The sequence below is a fragment of the Tupaia chinensis genome, unplaced genomic scaffold (genome assembly GCF_000334495.1).
Source record: "Tupaia chinensis unplaced genomic scaffold, TupChi_1.0 Scaffold000429_1, whole genome shotgun sequence".
Classification (NCBI taxonomy): domain Eukaryota; kingdom Metazoa; phylum Chordata; class Mammalia; order Scandentia; family Tupaiidae; genus Tupaia; species Tupaia belangeri.
In genome coordinates, this window is record NW_006159934.1 from 382,451 (window position 1) to 406,650 (window position 24,200).

Here is a 24,200-nt window from a genome sequence, read left to right on the forward strand (position 1 = left end):
CAGGACACGAACCGCAGTCGACTACGTGGGAGTCCAGCGACATAGCCATTACGCTAACTGCTGGTTCCCAAAAAAGCTTTTTTTTTAAAAAAAAAGATTTTTGCTATAAGGCACATGAACTCGCTGGAGAAACAGAAAGCAAGAAATCACCCCCTGGGGGGATGGGATGGCCATGCCACAATCCTTTCTCCTCCACTCTCCTGTCAGGATTTTAGGCACACAGACACACGTGCCTGACATGAATTTTCTGCCACCAGATCTGGGACTCGAACCAGACGACCATGTGGAAATTAACCACTACACCATATGCAGGTCCCACAGTTTTTAATACATACTACTCATGAACTCTCTGAAGATCCACATATTACCATTTTTAAGGCTCTCTATTGGTATTATGTTTTGCTTATCATCATAATATATATAAGCTTTCTATCTGTGGTACCTTCAAGAGCAGAAATAAGTCTTACGTAACTCTGTAATGCTAACATTTGGCACAGTTAATATTCAATGTGTGAAGAGCAATTTTGCTTCCAAACAGAAGTGAAAAACTGAACAGGAAAGTCTATTTTTAGTACTTCACACAGTTTCATAACTAATAACAATAAAATAGTCCTGCAAGATGACAAAAATTAAGTTCAGTAACTTACCTATTATGGTTTCGATCTGTACCAATAGGAGTCCTACGCATGACTAGTTTTGCCTTGGCAATTCCTTCTTGGAAAGCCTTCTCTGCAGCCGCTTTGTGCTTCCGTATTCGTTCTTCCTCAGCTTCGCGTTCTAGTTTCACTGTTAAAAGACAGAGCCTCAATTAGAATTTTAAAATAAATTCCTCTCTGGAGCCAGCAGGTGGTGTGGCGGTTATGGTGCCAGATTTCCACATTACTGACCACAGTTTAAGTCCCCCTGGCAGCTTGAAAATCACGTGGGGCATGTGTGTGTGCATACCTAAAATCCAAGGAGGATGGAGAAGAGATTGCGGCACGACCTTAATTAATAGAAAGTTTGTTTGTTTTTTTGAAGATTTATTTATTTACTTTAATTTTATTTGCTATTATTTATTTTTAATTTTACCACAAGAGAAAGGGAAAGTGAGAAAGCAAGCTGCCAGGTCTGGGACTCAGACCGTGGTCGGCCAAAGTTTGTTTTTAAAAGAAAGAGCCGTGTGTGTTTCCAAATGAAAGAACTACCCAAGTAATAAAACTGTTCCAGTTAACCTAAAGCCACTAATACAGAACTATTTCTAGCTAATTATGTTTAATATTTAGCATCCATCTTTGACAAAGAAGTGGTACGTAACATTTTCATTTTATAAGCTGGAAACCTTTAAAAAGTTGGAAGTTTAGTTTAGTTGGAGTTTTTGTTTGTTTTTGTTTTCTAAGATTTTTGCCATAGAGCCCTCACTAAAAAGACACAGACAATAAGGGAAAGTAAGAAATCACCCTCTATGAAGGATGACTATGCCACAATCCCTTTTCCTCCCTTCTTCTAAGATTTTGGGTGGGTCAGCAGGTGGCATGGTGGTCAAGGCACTGGAATCCCACATGGCTGACCAGGGTTAGAATCCTGGATCTGGCTACTTGCTTTCTCACTTTCCCTTTCCCTCTCTCATCAACTTAAAAATAAATAATTACTTAAATTAAATAAACATTCAAAAAAAAGAGATTTTGGGCATGGGACCAGCAGTAATGGTTAGTTACAACGCTGGACTCCCAAACAGTCAAGTCCTGGACCCCGCAGCTTCAAACTCATGCTGGGCGTGTGTGCATGCATGCCCACCCAAGACCCTGAAAAAATGGAGAAGGGATTGCAGCATGGCCATTCCCCCAGGGAGTGATTTCTTGCTTTCTGTCTCTCTGTGTCTCTCTGGAGAGCACACACACCCTATAGCAAAAATCTCTCTTAAAAATAAAAAATTGGGGGCACATGCACACATGCCCGGTACTGAATTTCAAGCCATTGTATCTGGGACCTGAATCACGGTTTAGCCATGTGGGAGCCCAGTGCCTTTACCACTACACCACCTGCTGGCCCCAAAACAGTTTAGTCTTGAAGACAAAAAACTGCACAAAAAACTTGCACTTAGCAGATTTAGTGTGGATTATGGGATGGGTATATAACAATTCTAATCCTATGTACGTTGTAAGATTGATTCAATAATTAAATATTGAAACCAAACACTGATATTGATGGATGCCAGGATTCTCACGATCCAAGAAAGGAGATAAAAATATCGAATGGGGGATGGTAAAGAAAAACTCTTGGGTGCCAAGATGGATTTAGGAATAAGTATAATGAAAGTAGTATAAAATTCACTTTGAAAAGCAAAAAATATTACTAGAAATTAAAGATATAAGTTGAAAACACTTCATGTTCACAAATAAAAGACAACGTCATTAAGATACCTATACTGCCAAAATTCATCCACAAAATTGATTTAAAGTTGAATCTAGGGGCTGGCAGGTGGCGTGGTGGTGGAGATGCTGGACTTCCACAGACTTCGTGGCTTGCTTTCTCACTTTTCCTCTGTCTCTTTCTCTCTCTGGTTGAGCACAAGTGTGCTATACCAAATTTAAAAATAGTAATTAAAAAAAAGATTTTTAAGTTGAATCTAAAAATTTAACACAATTCCTATCAGAATCTCAGTTGGCTTCACTGTAGTAATTGACAAGATAATTCTAAAATTCATACAGGATTCCAAGAGACTCAGAATAGCCAAAAATAAAAAATCTTGATAAACAATGAGTTGGAAGATTCACATTTCTCAATTTTTTTTTTGAGAAGTTTTTTTGCTATAGGGCGTGTACGCTCGCCAGACAGACAGAGACAGACACAGACAGAAAGCAAGAAATCACCCCCCAGGGGGGATGGCCGTGCCACAATCCCTTCTCCTCCATTCTCCTCTCAGGATCTTGGGCACATATGCACATGTGCCCAGCGTGAGTTTTAAGCCACCGGGTCTGGGAATTGAACTGCAGTCGATTACATGGGAGTCCAGGGACATAGCCATTACGCTAACTGCTGGTCCCTACACTTCTCGATTTTAAAATCTAACTACAAAGTAGTAAAGAAAAGAGTGGTATTAACATAAAGACAGGCATACAGATCAGTAGAACAGAATTCAAAGCCCACTGAGGCCAGCAGATGGCATAGTGATAAGGTGCTGGACTCCCACATGGCAAACCTCAGTTCAAGTCCTGGACCTCATTGTCTTGCTTTCTCACTTTCCCTCTTCCTCTCTCTCTCTGGTGAGCATGTGTATTCTATAGCAAACTAAATAATAATAATAATAATAATAATAATAAAACTCCAAGTCTAGAAAAACTGGTGTAACTGATATATGAATACTCAAATGATTCCTTCCTTTTTTTTTTAAAAAAAGAGACTTTTGCTATAGAATGTGTGCTCACTGGAGAGACAGAGACGTAGAAAGCAAGAAATCACCCCAGGGGATGACCATGCTACAATCCCTTCTCCTCCATTCTCCTCTCGGGATCTTGAGCATGTACACATGCACACACACATGCCTGGCGTGACTTTTAAGTCACCAAGTCCAGGACTCGAACCATGGTCAACTATGTGGGAGTCCAGCAATATAACCATTATGCCATCTGCTAGACCCCTTCCTTGCTTTTTGCTACAAGGTGCGTGTGTTCGCCTGAAGACAGAGAAAAAAGAACCCTCCATGGGAAAGGGTCATGCCATAATCCCTTCTCCTCTTGGGATTTTGGACCCACGCGCGCACACACACACACACACACACCCCTATTGTGTTTCTCAAGCACTGAGTCCAGGACTTAAACCACAGGGTTAGTCATGTGGGATCTGGCTTCCTCATGGAGCCAGTCTTAGCCTGCCCTTACTAAGGGCAGAAAACCATTCAATACAGAATGGATAGATTTTTGTTTTTTGGTTTTTTTAATTTTAAATTTTTTGGAGAGGTTTTCACTATAGGGCACGTGCACTCGCCAGATAGACAGAGAGAGACATAGAGACAGAAAGCGAGAAATCCCCCCCAGGGGGGTGGTCACGCCGCAATCCCTTCTCCATTCTCCTCTCGGGATCTTGGGCACACACGCACACGCGCCCGGCGTGAGTTTTTTTAAGCCACCGGGTCCAGGACGCGAACCGCGGTCGACTACGTGGGAGTCCAGCGACATAGCTATTACGCTAACTGCTGGTTCCCCAGAAAGGATAGTTTTTATAACAAATAATACTAGGACAGCTAAATAGTTACATGCAAAGTATAACGCTGGACCTTTACCTTACAACATTACAGAAATTAATTCAAAATAAATCAAAGTTCTACGTATAAGACCTAAACTATAAGACTTTTAGAAGAAAACATGGGTGGGTCTTCATGGCTTTAGATTTGACAATGAATTCTTTTTTTTCCAAGAATTATCTAATTTTATTTATCACCATTATTATTATTGTTAATTTGCTATAGGGCACATACACTCACCAGAGAAAGACAGGGAGATAGAAAGTGAGAAAGCAAGCCACCAGAGTTGGGATGCAAACTGCGGCCAATCATCTGGGAGTCCAGCACCTTAAACACCATGCTACCTGCTGGCCTGGCAATGAATTCGTATATGTAACATCAAATCCATGAATAAAAGGAAAAAAAATATAAACTGGACCTTATCAAAATAAAAACTTTTGTACTTCAAAGGACACTATCAAGAAAATAAAAGGACAACCCATAAAAAGGGTGAAAGTATTTGTAGACCATATACTTGATAACAGAGAGGTACCTAGGAATATATACAGCACTCTTACAAGTCAGTAATAAAAAGAATGGGTCCGGCAAGTGGCATGGTGGTTAAAGATGCTGGACTCTCACATGGCCAATTGTGGTTCAAGTCTCAGACCTAGTAGCTTGCTTTCTCACTTTCCCTCTCTGTTTCTCTCTGACCAAACTGGAAAATAATAATAATAATAATAATAATAATAATAAAAAATAAAAGTAAATAAAATAATCATTTTAAAAAAATAAAAAGGAAAATAACTCATTTTAAAAATCAGCAAAAGATCTTAACATTTCTCTAAAGATATACCAATGGCAAGAGGCACAAGAAAAGATGCTTAATATCAATAGTCAGCAAGAAATACAAATCAAAACCACAATGAGGACCACCAGCCCACTAGCCTAGTGTTTAAGGTAGTTGAATCCCACAAGGTTGATCACAGTTCAAGTTCTAGCCCTGGGGCCTTGAGAAATATGCTGATTACATGGTTGTGTATGCGCAAAATCCCATTAGGATAAAGAAATGGAGAAGGGGAATGATCGTACTCCACTGGGGAATGCTTTCTCTTCCTGTCTCTGGCAAACACATATGCCCCTAGCAGTTAAAAACAAACAAACCACCCCCCCTACACACACACACACACACACAATGAGACGCTAATTCACACTTACTAGGATGACCAAGAAGTTAGACAACAAGTGCTGATGAAAAGATTTAGAACCCTCATAAGCTACTGGAGGGAATGTAAAATTATGCAGCCACTTTAGAAAACAGTAGAGCAGTTCCTCAAATGGTTTAACATGACCAGTGATCCAGCAATTCTATTCCTGGGTATATTTATCTAGGATAAATGAGGATGTCCACACAAAAATATGTACACAAACTTTTTAGCAACATTATTTGTAACAGTGAAAAGGTGGAAATAACTTAATGTTCATCAACTCATGAATAATAAAATGTGGTATATCCAAACAATGGAATATTATTCACACCCAAATTTTTTTAAAAATTAAGTACACATACATACTATAACATGTAAGAACCTTGAAAACATGAAGTGAAAGACATAAAAGGCATAAAAGATACATATTGCATAATTCCACTTAAATACCCAGAATATATAAATGCATAGAGACAGAAAGCACAAAGGTGACTGGCAGAGGCTGGGGGCAAATGAGAAAAGTGAGTGACTTTTAGAGATTCTCTTGGGGTCATAAAAATGTTTTATAACTAGACAGTGCTTATCTTTTGGGACTGGCTTCTTTCAGTTAGCATAAATATTTTACATGTGGGACCAGCAAATGGCATAGCAGTTAAGTCACTGGACTCCCATATGGCTGACTGCAGTTCAGGTAACAGACTCAGTGGCTTCAAAATCATTCCAGGCAATGTGTGCGTGCGTGCCCAAGATCTCATGAGAATAGAGGACAAGGGACTGTGGCGTGGATATCTCCCCTGGGTGGTGATTTCTCACTTTCCCTCTCACTGGTGCCTCTCCCTTTTCCTCTCCCTCTTTCTCTCTCCCCTTCCCTCTCTCTCTGGCAAGTGTGTGCCTTAAGGCCAAAACCTCTAAAAAAAACGACATGCTACAACATGAATGCACATTGAGGGCCAGCCCTAGCAGATTGAGAAAATCAAGGGCACATGTGCACACATGTCCAAATTCCCAAGAGCATAAAGAAATGGAGCAGAGGGATCAAAGTAGGATTAAGCCCCATTGCGGGGTAATATCCCCACAAGAATATTAAATGGTATATAGTAAATGGATGAACTGTATGGTATGTGAATTATTTCTCAATAAAGTTCTTCACAAACTCAGATTTCATAGTTACATCAAAGTTCAAAAATTTTAAATTCTTGAGACCAGCAGTTAGCGTAATGGCTATGTCGCTGGACTCCCACGTAGTCGACCGCGGTTCGAGTCCCGGACCCGGTGGCTTAAACTCACGCCGGGCGCCTGTGCGTGCATGCCCAAGATCCCGAGAGGAGAATGGAGGAGAAGGGACTGCGGCGTGGCCATCCCCCCTGGGGGGTGATTTCTCACTTTCTTTCTCTCTGTGTCTCTCTGTCTGTCTGGCGAGCGCATGTGCCCTATAGCAAAAACCTCTTCAAAAAAAAGAATTTTTAATTCTTAAATCTTTTTAGGTCTATTTATTTATCTAGAGAATATTTTCTTTTCTTTTTCTCTTTCTTTCCTTTTTAAAGTTTTTACCATAGAATGCATTCACCCACCAGAGAGGGACAGGAAGAGACAGAATTTGGGGCACACATGTCTAGTGTGTCCTCCAAGCCTCTGGATGAAAGACTCAAACCACAGAGTTGGCCAGATGGTGTCTAGCCACCTAACCACCATGCCACTGGCTGCCCCTCAATTTTTAAAACTTAACAACGGCAAGATTACTGAGTTTACAATTATCTTAGGGGCTCTCAATTACCTTTATCACTGAACTGTTATTAACACTCTTATCGGACATATGAGAAAAGTGAGGCATGGATAAGAAACTTGCATATAGCTAAGATACAGCTGGGATTTGAACCCAGGTCAGCACATCTTAAGTCTTAAGTTGTTGGGCCAGCAGGTGGCATGGTGGTTAAGAGTGCTGGACTCCCACACGGCCAATAGCAGTTCAAGTCCCAGACCTGGCCATTTGCTTTCTCACTTCTCTCTGTCCCTCTCTGGTCAAATTAAAATAAGTAAATAGGGACCAGCAGTTGGCATAATGGCTAAGCCACTGGACTCCCATGTGGTCGACTGTGGTTGGAATCCCAGACCCGGTGGCTTACACTCACACCAGGTACATGTGTGTGTGCCCAAGATCCCGAGAGGAGAATGGAGAAGAGATTGTGGCATGGTCAACCCTCCTGGGGGGATGATTTCTTGTTTTCTGTCTCTCTGTCTGTCTCTTTCTTCCTGGCGAGCGCATGCGCCCTATAGCAAAAACCTCTCTAAAAAAAAAAGAAATAAAGAAAGATACTTGCATATAGCTAAGCTACCGCTGAGATTTGAACCTAGGTTAGCACATCCTAAAAAGTCCTAAGTTGTTGGGCCAGCAGGTGGCGTGGTGGTTAAGTGTGCTGGACTCCCACACGGCCAACAGCAGTTCAAGTCCCAGACCTGCCATTTGCTTTCTCACTTCTTCTCTATGTCCCTCTCTGGTCAAATTAAAATAAGTAAGTAGGGACCAGCAGATGGCATAATGGTTATGTCACTGAACTCCCATATAGCCGACCACAGTTCCAAGTCCCAGACCTGGTGGCTTACATTCATGCCAGGCACGCATTTGTGTGTGCCCCAAGATCCCAAAAGGAGAATGGAGGAGAAGGGATTGCAGTGTGGCCATCCCCCCCTCGGGGGGGGGGGTGATTTCTCACTTTCTGTCTCTGTCTTTCTAGTGAGCACACATGCCCTATAGCAAAAAAACTCTTGTGTTAGTCATGGGACCAGCAGGTGGCGTGGTGGCTAAGGCGCTGGACACTCCCACATGGCTGACCACAGTTTGAGTCCCAAACCTGGCAGCTTGCTTTCTCACTTTCTCTCTCTCTCTCTCTGTGTGTGTGTGTCTCTGGTCAAATTAAAATAAATGAATGAATAAATAAATAAAATTAAATAAAAAATAATTCTTAAAAAAAGCCGTAAGTTGTTTTCATCATGTCCATTTGTGGATTTGGTTCTTCACTAAATTCAGAAAAGAAACCAATATCACATTAACTCATCATTAACTGTACAACACCAGACCGAATACTCCTGCTAAAATATTACATGCCTAGTAAGTGCTAGGTTTTTACATGGAGAAATAAGAAGACAGTTATATCAAATAGAGACCCTACCATTACCTTAGTAATTTCTTTGCTTTTACTATCTCCTAAAGAACTTTTTGCCTTTTCTCTTAGTATAAAATTTTACCTTTCATTTCTCTTTCCTGGATTTCTCGTTCCTTCTTAGCCTGAATGGCAAGCAGCCTTCTGCTCTTCACAGCACTAATCATGTCTTCAGCTTCTGTATCTACTTGGGGCTCAAACTTCACAATTTCTTTTTTCCTATCGTTTTTACCTAACCCATTCTCCTCTTTTCCATTTTCTTTATTTCTGGCTTCCATTTCTTTCCGTTTTTGTTTCTCTGCTCTTTTCTTATCATTTTCTTCTTTCAGCACAGCAAGCCGTTCCTTCCACAACTCTGCAGACATCTGCTGTCTGGTCTCCATGTGGTCTTGCACCGAGTAGGTCATGAGGATTCGGTGGCACAGTGCTGTCAAGATCTGTAGCTTCTCTTCGGATGTTAGCTCAAAAAATTCAGATGTCTCCAGCTTCTCTAGGAACTCATCTTGTACCTCATTGTCCTCAAATGTTGCTGAATCTTTATTGTCATCTGTGTCTGAGCCCTCACTTTCCTCCTGAACATCAGATCTGCGCAAGCAGAGCCGTACCAGTTCTGAAACAGAATGCAGGGTGAGAGGGATTTCTGATAGCTTCATTCCCAATTCACCATAATCTTCTGCTATTTCATCTTGTAATAAAGTCTGTAAGAGAATGACCAACACTCTATTCAGGTATAAAAAGCCACCCTTATCTGCACTCAAGGCTTCCATAAGGGACACAGCAGTAATAGGATACTGAGCATCTGGTAAGAGCAGCCCAGAATAACAGCTCAAGAATTCCACTACCATGGCCACATCACCAAAGAGTGTGTTGGGCAGCCCTTCTGGGGTATCCACCAGTCTAAATGATGGAAGATTTTTGCCAGGTAATTCCTGGTCCTCATATCGCTTCTGCTTTTCTAATTTCTCAAGCATTTCTCTCTCTCTCCGCTCTTTGGCTTTTTCCTTCAATTTTTCCTTCAGTTCCTCTCGTTTCTTTTTCAAATATTCCTTCCGTTGCTCTTCAGACATAGAGGCCCACCTCTTTTTGTGCTCTAGAAGTTCATAGCGTTTTTGAACAATACCTCGCAATTCTTCAGGCAGCCGAGCTCTATCTTCATTAGAGAGAAGACGAGCTGTTTTAGAGATAACACAGGACAGAGCACTCTTCTTATCTTCCCGGTCTTTGTTTTCTTTGTAGTAGGCAATGAGGTGTAGGGCAGCAGGAGGCAGATGTTTATGAGGCTTACTAGAGGACCTAGGTGTACTCCCAGAATTCCGTGGAGCTCGTGTCATCTTCTGAGTGCCTTTGGCCATATCCAATAAAGTCATCTGTTTCATTTTGGTTTTAGGTGTTTTCAAACCCTTTTTGGGAGATTTGGAATTTCCTGTAGATTTCTGTCCATTCAGGATGCCTTTGCTTCTGCCCTTTGCCTTCAAAGGTTTATCACTGTGCTTCCCTTGTTTCTTGGCAGATGGGCTTTTCTTAGGAATGTGAAAGTTAGCATGTAGCTTGGTGGGTGCCATCATCTTCATCACTTCTTCTAGATGTTGTTCTGGAGACTTGGAATTCTTGGAGTTCTTCACTTTGAGTGGTGAGCCATTCAATGATTTCTTCAAGTGTACATGACACCATAACTTAGGATTTAGTGGTGAACTCAGAGAAGAATTATCTGTTTTGGATTTCTTTGAAGGCTTCCGGTCTGGGGATCCAGTATTCTTCCTCTTAGTAGAAGGATTGAGAGTCATGTACTAAAATTTAAAAATAGGAACAAAATTAATTTTAAAAACTAATTTAAAGAAGCAAGCAACATTTAACCATCTTAAAGGCCCTCTTCCCTAGCCATTCTAGTAAAGCTGTTTATTCATAGACAAGTATTCCTAAAAAAAAGACAAATAATAGCTGAAGCTTTCCCTGTATCAATATAAATCTCTAGACTTAAAATCTACACTGATATTAGACATACTATGAAACTAGCTCTGTTCATATATACATTAAAAAATATTTTAATGAAATTGGTGGACCCTTTCCCCAAAAACAAACAAAAATTAATTATACATAAAATTTCAGTGTCCATTTGTGAAGCCCCTAATTAGGAATATCTAATCTAGATAACAGCAACATCTGAGGAGTGAAAAAGCTCTATACTGCTCTTGAAATAGGGAATAGATTTTCACCCTTTGAACTGTTTCCCAATTCAGGGCATTATATGGTTTTTAGTACAAAGTATATACTACTCAAGGGACCAGCAGTTGGTAATGGCTATGTCACTGGACTCCCATGTAGTCGACCGCGGTTTGAATCCTGGACCCAGTGGCTTAAACTCACACCAGGTGCATGTGCATGCGTGCCCAAGATCTCGAGAGGAGAATGGAGAAGGGATTGTGGCATGGCCATCCCCCTTGAGGGGTGATTTTTCACTTTCTGTCTCTCTGTCTCTCTGGTGAGTTCATGCACTCTATAGCAACCCCCCTCCCAAAAAAGGAAATTTTAAAAATTACATTAAATTTTTAAAAAGAGAGAAAATATATACTACTCAAGTATTTTTGTCTAAATCCAGAGGCCAATTATCTTACTAAAATGATCAAGGAGTATCACAGTAATATAAACAATGCTCACAGACAAGGAACCCCAAAATACCCACAGGATGGAGAAGTGGAGAAAGAATTACTGTGTGCTAGTCTACTGGGAGGTGCCTTCTACCTCTCAGCCTCTCTCTGGTGAGCGCATGTGCCCTCTGGCAAAATTTTAAAAAGGAAAACCAAACACAACTCAGCCTGAGTAGCTACTAATACTCAGAAGGCTGAATGCCACATGATAGGCCCGGGGTTCATTTGTGTTCTACACTAAAAAATAAGGTGCAATGGCAAAAGCCTCTACTCTCAGCTGTTTAGGAGGCAGAGGTAAGATTTCAGGACATGGAGACTTTTATCTTACACACACATACACACGGAGTTGCGGCCATTACCATGACATGTGGTAATGAGCATGAACTCACCCACCAGAAAAATATGAAAAAGCAGAGCAACTCGGTTAAGGGAAAGCACTGACATAACAGGCTTTCTGCTGCCATCTGCAAGCAGAGCAACTTAGAGATCATGCACCAGAAACAGAAAAAGGCTAAGGAGAAGGGAGAACCCAAGTAGTAACTTTGTGACTTTGTGTCCAACCCTCTTGCCCTTCGCCTGTGGGCCTGGAGCTAGTCTCACCACACTTGTGTTTCTTCCTGTAGTGCTCACAGGTACCAGCACTGATGGCATTCCCTTTGCCCTGAGTCTGCAGGAAGTTCCTTTTGTGCTTCCTTTCCCTCAGGTAGTCTCTCCCAGCCTGGGCCACTCCTGGGGATGAGAGGGTTATCTCCTCCCAGTGTTTTTTTAATTCCTGTGAGGCTTACCCTAAACTATTTAGAGTAGCTTTGTAACACACACACACACACACACATACACACACCATGACTGCAGTGCTTTAAAGAACATAATTACAGGGACTGCAGGGCCTGCCCTTGTAGCACAATTGATGAGTGCCATGAAGGGGAAGCTGGATTCCGCATGGCCAACCAAGCTTTAATCACAGGCCAGAGGCTTAGGAAACATGCTAGCTGCATGTGCATGCCCAGGATTCTAAAGGGAGGGGAGTTGGAAGATGAAGACTGCATATGGCCAGGCCTCATTGTTAGGGGATCTCTCTCATATGTACAACATACATTCTCTCACATTAAAATATATGTGTATGTTTTAAAAACAAACCAAAAAAATCCCTGGCAGCTAAAACACAAACTAAATGAAATAAACAATACACAAGTGCAGCCCATTTAGTGCTTCAAGAAAAACTAGAAAACATTTAATATACTTAATTTGCATTATGAAAAGCAGGTAAGCATAATGAGGGCACTCAAGAGACTTGATGAACTAACTTATCTTTATCAAGTAGAAGGAACTACTAACAAGAGAAAAACATGTAAAGAAGCACTGTAGAGGCAGCAGTAGGACAGGCTAGTGGGAGACTACAGGCAGAGAAATAATTAAACTACTGAATATGAAACTACGAATCCCTATAAAAAGGCTATAGGGAAATGACTAAGGTGAAACAAATTCCTAAGTTAATCAAAACCTTCCTTGCTCTTATTAGGAGTAAAGCAAACAGGTTTAGTAAATTTAATAAACTGTACTATAATGCCAATTAAGATTTAGACACTGGGGGGCTGGCAGGTGGCATGGTGGTTAAGGGCACTGGACTCCCACATGGCCTACTGCAGTTGAAGTCCCAAACCTGGAGGCTTGCTTTCTTTCTCTTGCTCTTTCTCTCTCCCTCTCTGGTCAAATTAAAATAAATAAAGTTCAATACAATAATTATTAAAAAAGAATTATTGTATTGAACTTTATTTTTGTTTTAAGTTTTGACCAGAGAGGGACAGAGTGAGAGAGAGAGAGGGAAAGTGAGAAAGCAAGTCACCAGATCCAGGACCCAAAAGATTTAGACACTGGGCTGGCCTTATAGTCTGCACTGAGTGAGTTGGCTACATAGAACACAAATCCCTCTTCTGGCTAAGTTCTCTAACTTTAAAAGACAATCTACCTTTTGAGAATTATAAGCAACTGCAGACTACTATTTCTTTGGCCAACTATTGCCCAATTAAAACTAGATGTTTTGCTCCCCATAATTATCCTCAGTGTGGGCTGAACAGATTTTACTGTTTTATAGAACATAAACTCTATCCATGATGCACAGAATACTCTCCCCAGATGCAGAATTCCCAATTTAAGTCCCCCAAAACTAAATTTCAAAATGTTAAAGAGTTAAGAAAGTAGTATTTAAGATCCCCTTCTCCTCATAGACAATAATAATACCAACAATACTCCAAAGGGCCCAAGGCTTCAAAGCCCAGCCTACGAACCACAGAGCAAGATCCATCACTGCGCTGATAGGACCCAAAACCAAATGTGTGCCTCCCGGAAGATAAGCATACCCTCAGCTAACCTTGGAAAATCATCAGAATATAGACATACAAATAGACACTTTGCCTAATGCTAAGAATAAAAGGTTATATATATTTAAAGTTATCTTAAAATGTAACACTTTTAGTGGAGATGAATGTGAGATTATGCTTCATTTTTTACCAGGGTCTATCATAACTGGGACACTTCTTGATTTACTGTTTAGATTTCTTTCTATTTTAAAAAAAGTCACTAAAATTTATCATAAGGTTCCTTAAACTGCTTCACTTAGAAGCACAGTATATTACAAACAAGGGATATAAGAAAGAGGTGGGATGGCTTACTCACAAGAAGGTCCAGCAATTCATTTCTGTTTATAAGAGGTGTGTGTTTTTGACCAAGTCACACCGTAGAAAATTTTTCTTAAAAATGAAAGAAATTAACTCACCCAACCCCCTCCCAACAGGCCAGCTCCCCGCGTAAGCAGAACTTCAGTAACTGGATCATCTCAACATGGGGCATGCTGGGCAGACACAGCCAAATGGGAGCCGGCATGGCTGTACTCAGGGGGATCTGAAAAAGTATAAAACCACTTATGTGCCAAGGGTCTCCCCTAGTCCCTCTCAGCACAGTTAATCTACTATACTAGCGCAGGGGAAGGGAGAAAAGAAGAGTAGATGCCTGAATCAGTCATATTGTAATTTTTTAAAAATATTTTATTTATTTATTTTATTTTGATATAGGGCACAGGGCTCACCAACGAGAGACAGGGAAAGTAAGAAAGCAAGCCACTAGGTCTGGAACTCGAACTGTGGTTAGCCCTGTGGGAGTCCAGTGCCTTACCCACCATACCACCCGCTGGTCCCCCAACACTGTAATTTTTATAATAGGCAAAGGTCCTTTCTAATTGCTAAAAAGAAAAAAATAGTTATGAATGTCTTAGCATTATGGGAGGCTAAAAGAAAAATAGTGTGCTACATTTGTTCCAGTCACCTGGGACTATCTCTACCACGAATATCTGTCCAAAGAAAGTCTTACCTCTTGGGGAAAAGAAAAGATAAAGATGAGGAAATATTTGTAGCAGCTTGTTGAGATGGCATAGCATGAGCAGCAAAAACCTAAATTAGAAAGCTCTGGCAACTTATATTCTGACTTTTATTTCAACTTTTCATCCACCCAAAGCAATATATTAGAAGTTTAAGGCCAACATTTACATGTGGGTTTATCTCAATGTCTATACTAGCAAGTCTGCAAAATGTGTTATTATAAAATACTTTTAATGTGTTCTGAAAACAATACAACTTATTTTTTAAAGTGCTTCTGCTCTAGTCTCTAAGTCTAAAACAAACCTCAAAATTCAAATTGTATTTAAAGAAAACTCTTAGGGTTATGAACACTTACTTGAAATATCAATTAGGAAAACAAGAAACATGTTCTAAAATATGTCATATAGGGACCAACAAGTGGCGTGATGAAGGTGCTGGACATTCCCACATGGATGAACACAGTTCAAGTACTGGATCTGGTGGCTTGCTTTCTCACTTTCCCTGTATATGTGTGTGTGTGTATGTGTGTGTGTGTGTGTGTTTCTTTCTCTGGTCAAATTAAAAATAAATGAATCGGGACCAGCAAGTGGCGTGGTGGTTAGGACACTGGATGCTCCCATGTGGCTGACCAAGGTTCAAGTCCCGGACCTGGTGGCTTGCTTTCTCACTTTCTCTCTCTCTCATCGAATGAAAATAAAATGAATGGATAAAATTAAACAAAGTAATTCTTTAAAAAAAAATGAATAAATAAATAATTTTTAAATGTCACATATAGTAATAATGCAAAATCACATCATATCTCTTCGATATAGTCCACTGAGAACAGGACATCAATTCTGTGGTCTTCCTCCCAAATCAAATCACAAGGGAATAATCCCAAACCAAAACATAACTGATTTCAATTGTTTGAAATTGTCAGGGTTTCAAAGACAAAGAAACATATGACATATGATACCACACTAGACCCTTTCAAAACCAAAACAAATTTTTGGTTAAAACAAAATTACTGGGAACCAGCAGTTAGCGTAATGGCTATGTCGCTGGACTCCCACGTAGTCGACCGCGGTTCGTGTCCCGGACCCGGTGGCTTAAAACTCACACCGGGCGCGTGTGCGTGCGTGCCCAAGATCCCGAGAGGAGAATGGAGGAGAAGGGATTGCGGCATGACCATCCCCCCTGGGGGGTGATTTCTCGCTTTCTGTCTCTATGTCTCTCTCTGTCTGGCGAGCGCACGCGCCCTACAGTGAAAATCTCTCAAAAAAAAAAAAAAAAAATTACTGGACAACTGACAAAATCTGATCAACTATATATTAAAATAATAGTATTGTTTCAATGTTAATTTAATGGTTATGATAACTGCACTATAGTTATGTCAGAAATATCCCTGTTTTTAAGTAACACATTTTCAAGTGTTTTGTAAAGACATTCAATCATGGTCCAGCAGCTGGCATGGTGGTCAAGGCCCTGCACTGTTGAGCCCTAGATCTGGCAGTTGCATGTGTGCATGTCTAAAATCCCAAGAGAATGGAGGAGACGGGATTGTGGCATGGCCATCCCCTCAAAGGGTGATTTTCTCATTTTCCTTCTCTCTGTCAAGCACACACGCCCTATAGCAAAAAACTTAAAAATAAAATAAAAAAAAAAGGCATCCAGTCTTACAACTTACATGGCTCAGAAAAAAGTACATGTTATGTGTATATATAGAGAGAAAATTATATAATAACTATGACAAATGCAATATTTACGGTATCTAACTGAAGAGTATATGGAAATTCTATCTACCATTGTACCACTTCAAATCTTTTTTTTTTAATTTGCCAGAAGGCACATAAACTAGGAGAGAGACAGAATCAGAGAAAAAGAAAGTGAAAGTACCCCTTTTGTCCACAATGCCTTCTCCTCCATTTCTCGTTCAGGATTTTGAGCACACATACATACATACCCAGCATATTTTTCAAGCCACAGGGTCCAGAACTTAAGCCACAGTCAGCCACATGGCATCCAGCCAACCTAACCACTATTCCACCACACTTAAAATAATTCTTAAATTATTTCAAAATGAAGTATTTTGAAAATGTATTAAGAAAGTGACCAGCAGGTGGCATAGTAGTTAAGGCATTAGACTCCAACGTGGCCAACAGTGGTTCAAGTCCTGGATTTGGTGGCTTGCTTTCTCAATTTTCCCTCTCTCTCTAGTCAAATAAAGTAATAACAACAATGATGATGATAAATAAAGTTAAATAAAATAATAGTAAAACATGTATTAAAAACAATGCTAAATAGGTCCTGTTTCAGAATTCCTGTCTTAAGTGTTATATCCTTCTTACATCTCAATCCAAAGGTTTCCCCACTAGAATATACCAGTCCAAAAATATCATGGAGGGACTAACAAAACACTGGGACTGAACTATATTATAAGGAAAGGATCTACCAGGATTAAAATCTCTATCTTATAGGATAGCTATCATCCAATTGCCTTGTAGATCACTTCTCTTAGTCATTAGCCTACAAAAAATTACGCTAGCCCTAAAACCCAATTGTCAGTGGCATTTTTCTCAGTGAATGGAACTTCCTTCAGAAATTAAACAGCCATGTACCTATTATATGCAACACACTATGCTAAACATCACAAGATGTAAAGATAGTTCTTATTCTCAAGTAATTTATATTTTAGAAGGATTACAAAACCACAAAAATACCCTCATCATCAATCACACTAGGCCCTACTCAGGAGATACTCCAAAATTCCTGTATCTCTAAGTAATTTTCCTTCCTCCTACCTATTCTCTCCCCATTGGTCCTTTCTTAAAACTATTGCTCAAACTTGCTTTCTCTTTCCAGGTCTCATCTCTGTCGACAGTAAATGTATTTATTCATCAGTCTAGTGGAACATTAATTTCCACAGGACAGGCAGATGGCATAACGGCTACATCACTGGACTCCCACGTAGTCAACCATGGTACATGTCCCAGACCCAGCTGCTTAAAACTCACGCTGGGTGCATGTGCATGCATGCCCAAAATCCCAAGAGCAAAATGGAAGAGAAAGGATTGCAGCATGGTCATACCCACTGTGAGGTTATCTCTTGCTTTCTGTCTGTCTCTCAATAGCAAGCAAACACAACCCAGAGCAAAAACCTCTCTTTTAAAAAAAAAAAAAAAAAAAAAAACCACAATATTAAATTCCACAAAAATGAGCCAAGAAAAGGTAGGGAACACAGATAATAAACATGAGTATATGCCCTTAATTTTGTAGGCTAGCATTTTTCATGAGTCTCATTTTTTTTTTTTTAAGAGAGCGTTTACATTGCAATCTCACTTCCTCCATTTCTTCCTCCTTTAGAGATCTTGGTTGGACACACATGCACATGTGCCCAACATGACTCCCATGATGCCAGGTCTGAAACTCAAACTGTACAGTTGGTCACATGGGATCCAGTAACCTTAAACATCACACCATAAGCTGAGTCAATTGTAAGATTTTCAAAGAGGAAAACATTTAAGGGTTCAAGTTATCCAAAGTCTGAAACCCACTCAAAGATGATTTTACATATGAATAGTTCTTATTAACTGAGTCATCAGAAAAGTCATGATGCATTTTTGCATAGAAAAATACATCAAGACTTTCCTGATGACCTAATAGTTAAGATAGTAACTTTGGGGTTGGCAGGTGGCATGGCATTTAAGGCTCAGGACTCCCACATGGCTACCACAGTTTGAGTACCAGACCTGGTAGCTTCCTTTCTCATTTTCTCTCTTTAACTTTCTCAGGTTAAACTAAAAAATAATAACAATAATAAATAAAATAATTCTTTTTTGTTTCATAGAGAGATTTTTGTATATGGTATGTGTGCCTGCTGGAGAGACAGGACAGAAAGTGAGAACTCACTCTCTGGGTGGCTGGTCATGCCGCAATCCCTTCTCCATTCTCCTCTTGGAATTTTGGCCATGCACACACATGTATCCAGTGTGAGTTTTAAGCCTCTGGGTCTAGGACTCAAACTGTGGTCAATTACGTGGAAGTCCAGCAACATAAACATTTACGTCATCTCGCTGGTTTGAATAATTCTTAAAATAAAAATAGTAATCTCATGTGATAAACACAGAATCCTGTATCATAGTTCCAAAACTGTTTAAAATGACAGTGAACTCAAATTTCCCCTCAGTAAAAAAAGAATATTTAAGAAAAAAATAAGGTTCTGAGTGGGCTGCGTAGCTCAGTAGTTAAGAGAGCAGGCTTCTGCATGGCTGACAGTGGTTTGAATCCAAGCCCCAGTGACTTAACATGCCAGATAATCCTGATGGGAAAGAGAAATAGAGAAGCAGCCATTGCAGCATGACCATTCCCATTGAATAGGATGCTTTTTCCCTCTCCCTGTGTGTCTCTGTCTCTGGTAAACCCATCTACCCTCTGGCAATAAGGAGAAAAATTAGGTTTCTTATACTTCCATGGAAAATTTAGTCCAGCTCTAAAAAAAGACTAATTAATACCTAAACATCTTTTTATTTATTTTTTTAAAGAGTTTTTTTTGCTATAGGGTGTGTGCGCTCACCAGAAAGACAGAGGCAGACAGAGAGACAGAAAGCGAGAAATCCCCCCCCCAGGGGGGATGGCCATGCCACAATCTCTTCTCCTCCATTCTCCTCTTGGGATCTTGGGCATGCATGCACGCACACATGCCTGGCGTGAGTTTAAGCCACTGGGTCCAGGACTTGAACCGCAGTCGGCTATATGAGTCCAGCAACATAGCCATTACACTAACTGCTGGTCCCAATACCTAAACATCTTTAAGCAAATAATGAAAATGTAAAAGGTATGATGAGAAATAATGCTTGATTTTGCTGATCTAGGATCAGAGAACTATAGAATTCTTTCTTGATCCTGGCTGCATGGGAGGTTGGGGAGAGGATCATGGTATGGTAAAACCTTGCCAAAGATACCTTTCTCTCTATTTCTCTCATAAGAGAGGTAAGTAAAATAAAAACAAATCTTAAGCTATGATACTCAGTGGCCTAGTGGTTAAAGGAATTTTGGCCATGCACACACACGTGTCCATAATAGCTTTCTGTTTGTTCTAGTTAAGACTAGGTTTCAGATTCCCCATCTTTAAATAAGATTAATAAATACACCATATGACTTCATAAAAATATTATGAAGACCAATGAGATGACTTAAAAAACTTAATTATTTTCATGAAAGAAATGTCAGATTTTCCCTGTCACAAAGTAATGCTCATTCCAGGTTCCTTTCAAGGATCCCAATATAACTGATCATCTTGTCTGATGTACAAAAATCAGCTTTAATTTCCAGAGATCATTTCACAAAATATTTTTTATATTTACACCATACCACATGCCAAAAAAGATTTAAGGTTAAAGAAAAAAAAAGTGTGTGTGTGTGTGTGTGTGTGTGTGTGTACACACTTCCACATTTTTTTAAATTATGCAAGCATATTAAAAAAGAAATTCAACAAGGAAAGCTATTTAATGTGCCTCTCTCCTACCAATCCGTTATAACCTACATGAAATAGATCTATCTGAAAACTTTTAATTCATTATCTGATGTCAGATTTTGAAACCTGCTATAGATCTAATCATAGTGGAGCCATGACAGAAAATAAACTCATCCAATACTGGCTTATCTTATTGTCCAAACATTAATAGTGACCTTACCTTATATGGATCAAGTAAAAAGTCACTGAACTTGCTAGGCAGTGAATACTTCTTCACCAATTCATCTTCTACCACCCAAGGTGCATTTTCACCAGTACCAGCCCGTAATGCGTTATGTCGTATAAAGTATCGAAGTATTTCCTTATTTGGTGGACGCTCTGTACGAATCAAGCTGTCTGCTGGCACATTGCTGATGATCTAGGTGAACAAATACAAATAATTCACTACTGGAATAAAAAGCAATTAACTGGGACCAGCAAGTGGTACAATGGTTATGTTGCTGAACTCCCACATGGTCAACTACAATTAAAGTCCCACGCCTAGTGACTAAAAAGGAGGAGAATAGGAGAGAAAGGACTGCGGCATGGCCATCCCCCTGGGGAAAGATTTCTCACTTTCTGTCTCACTGGCAAGCACACGTGCTCTATAGCAAAAAAATCTCAAGAAAAAAAGATAAGAATTTCATCTATAAAACAGTTCTATAAATCTAACAGAAGAAAAAGCAAAATAATTTTCTGAGACAGATTGTCAATTTAAAGATAATCGTAGGCAAACTGTCGATATGTATGCAAAAATGTGTATACCCTTTGAATCAGCAATTCCTCATTAAAAATTTATCTTCATGGGACTAGCATGTGTGTAATGGCTACATCACTGGACTCCCATGTAGTCGACTACAGTTCAAGTCCCAGACCCGGTGGCTTAAACTCACGCCGGGCATGTGTACATATGTGCCCAAGATCCCAAAAGGAGAATGGAGAAGAGATTGCGGCATGGCCATCCTCCCTGGGGGGTGATTTCTTGCTTTCTATCTCTCTGTCTTTCTGGCGAGTGTACGCACCCTATAGCAAAAATCTCTTAAAAAAAAAAAGAAAGAAAAAGAATTTATCTTCAGAAGTAAACAGATAATAATAATTAATATAGGGCCAGCAGATGGCATGGCAGTTATGTCACTGGACTCCCACATGGCCGACCACAGTATGAGTCCTGGACCTGGTGGCTTGCTTTCTCACTCAATTTACTTCTGTCTGTCTCTGTGGTTAAAATGAAAAAGAATAATATGGGAACCAGCAGTTAGCATAATGGCTATGTCGCTGGACTCCCACGTAGTCGACCGCGGTTCACGTCCCGGACCCGGTGGTTTAAAACTCACGCCGGGCGCGTGTGCATGCGTACCCAAGATCCCAAGAGGAGAATGGAGGAGAAGGAATTGCGGCGTGACCACCCCCCGGGGGGTGATTTCTCGCTTTCTGTCTCTATGTCTCTCTCTGTCTGGCGAGCGCACGCGCCTTATAGCAAAAATCTCTCCAAAGGAAAAAAAATGTAAATGAGAAACAGTCTGTTGGACGGCAGACACTGTGATATAAAAAAAAAAAAAAAGCCAGTAAACAGATAATATAAACTGCTTGCATAGGAAAAAAGGGGGGTGGAGAGGATTAAGTAAAAAGATATATCAATAAGGGCTTTATTTTAAAAAAAAATAAATAAGCAAGGTTTCGGGACCAGCAGTTAGCGTACTGGCTATGTCACTGGACTCACACGTAGTTGACCGCGGTTCGCATCCCGGACCCGGGGACGTAAAAACAATGGGTGCGTGTGCATGTGTGCCCAAGATCCCAAGAGGAGAACAGAAAGAGAAGGGATTGCAGTGTGGCCATCCCCCCTGGGGGTGATTTCTTGCTTTCTGTCTCTCTGTCTCTGTCTGGCGAGCGCCCGCGCCCTACAGCAAAAACCTCTCAATAAATAAATAAATAAATAAATAAATAAACAAGGTTTCATTTTGTCACAATCCTCCTGCCTCAGCCATTCTTCGTCCTCGTACTTCTACGTAACCCAGCTAGAGGTTATTTTTTCCTGTTTTTTTGTTTTTTGTTTTTTTTTTTGGGGGGGAGAGGTTTTCACTATAGGGTGCGTGCGCTCGCCAGACAGAGAGAAACATAGAGACAGAAAGCGAGAAATCACCCCCCAGGGGGGATGGTCACACCGTAATCCCTTCTCCTCTCGGGATCTTGGGCACGCACACACACGCGCCCGGCGTGAGTTTTAAGCCACCGGGTCCGGGACGCGAACCGCAGTTGACTATGTGGGAGTCCAGCGACATAGCCATTACGCTAACTGCTGGTTCCCAATTTTTTCCTCTTTTTAAAACTTGCCAAAGGCTGTGTGCACTCACAAGAGGGTGGAGGGAGAGATAACACCCTACTGTGGGGCATGGTCATACTGTAAGCCTTTCTCCTCCTTTTTTCCACCTTATCAGGATTGTTATTAGACTTTTCAGACCTTAACTGTTTCTTCCATAGAATAGCTACATGTGAAGATAAACCTGCAGCTGTCCTCTATACCCAATACCCTACTTCGCCTCCTTTCAGTTGTAAGAACTAAAATTCATAGGCCCAGAACCATACCACAGTGGTTAAACACTGTGGACTGAGAGCCAGATCCCACAGGGTCAAATGTTCAAAACCTGGCACCTATGGCTTGAAAAACATGCAAAGTGTATGTGTATTTATACCCCAAATCCTGATGGGAAGAAATGGAGAAAAGGGACTATGGCATGATCATATCCCACTGAGAGGTATTTGTTCGCTCACTTGATCTCTCACTCTTGCTTGCGCGCGCGTTCTCTCTCTCTCTCTCTCTCTCTCTCTCTCGTACATACATCCTCTGGCAAATCAAAAGAAACAAATAAGTAAGATTCTACATATGAAGGTATATGAGTTTCAGAAAGTACTATGTTGTATGTAGAATTTTAAAAGTTATCAATGAAACAAAGTAATTTATACATCATCAAGAAAAAAATCTTAACAACGGATTCAAGATACATCCTCATTCTGGACATGTTTAAAAAGTAAAAACTGAACATATCAGAATCAATACAACAGAGTATTAACGTATTTTAAGGTTTTTACTACTATAGCTCTTTAGTCTGTAGTTTTACAAGATTCCTTGTAAAAGCAATGATTAGAATTGATCCAACTTCTGAATTATCTTACAAAATAGTTCTAGTTTTCTCTTCTCTTGCCAGAGGGAATGTGCACCCATCAGAGACAGACAGAGAAGGAGGAGGAAGCAACCCACAATGGGGCATGGTCATATCACAACCCAATCTCTTCTCATTTCTTCATCTTGTTAGGGTTTGGGGTATGCTTAAGCGCTTGGCATGTTTTTCAAACCACCAGGGTCATGACTTGAACTGCACGGTTGGCCATGTGGGATCTAGCTCCCTTATCCATGAGGCCTCAATGCCAGACCAACAAATGGTTCTGCTTTTCTGGGAAGAGCTATTATACATTCTTGGAAAATAATAACTACTGTGAACAGACTCTTATTTTTCAAACTGAATTTGAAGATCAAAATCTAAATTACTCTTTCTGGCAAGCGCATGCGCCCCATAGCAAAAAATATAAAATAAAATAAAATAACTCTTATACCTTAGTATTTCTATTAAAAAGAGGGCAATGAACATGCTACAGCTCTCCAAGGAAACTATAACATACCCCACAATTATACGCTCAAAAATATATTTTAACTTAAAGCCTAATTACTAAAACTAAAAAAGCACTCAGGGGGCCAGCACTGGATACTCCCACATGGATTACTATGGTTCAAATCACCAGTCCCTGGTGGCTTGCTTTCTCACTTTCTGTCTGTCTCTATGTGTCTCTCTCTCTGGTCAAATGGAAATAAACGTGATGAATAAAGAACATTAAATAAATAGGGGCCAACAGGTGGCATGGTGGTTAAGGTACTGGAATTCCCACATGGTCAACTGTGGTTCAAATCCCAAACGTGACGGCTTGCTTTCTCTCTCCCTATGGAAAAACCATGTGAAAAAATAAATAAATAAACTTATTTATTAACAACTAAAAAGTCTTTTTAAAATTTAAATAATTCTGGGACCAGCAGTTAGTGTAATGGCTATGTGGCTGGACTCCCATGTAGCCG

At 40.3% G+C, this 24,200-nt stretch overlaps 1 protein-coding gene and 1 pseudogene across 2 annotated transcripts in view; one reads left to right on the forward strand and one right to left on the reverse strand.

The window, feature by feature from the left end:
• BAZ1B (bromodomain adjacent to zinc finger domain 1B) overlaps window positions 1–24,200 on the reverse strand; it is a 93,720-nt gene that overhangs the window by 40,061 nt on the left and 29,459 nt on the right. For both annotated transcript variants that reach the window (XM_006154966.3, XM_027774386.1), the window contains exons 6-8: window positions 20,256–20,453; window positions 8,653–10,354; window positions 648–786 (exon numbers count right to left, since the gene is read on the reverse strand). In XM_006154966.3, coding sequence (XP_006155028.1) covers window positions 648–786; window positions 8,653–10,354; window positions 20,256–20,453 — 2,039 coding nt within the window. The remainder of the gene's footprint in view (window positions 1–647; window positions 787–8,652; window positions 10,355–20,255; window positions 20,454–24,200) is intronic.
• Window positions 11,573–11,749, forward strand: LOC102486890 (small EDRK-rich factor 2 pseudogene; annotated as a pseudogene).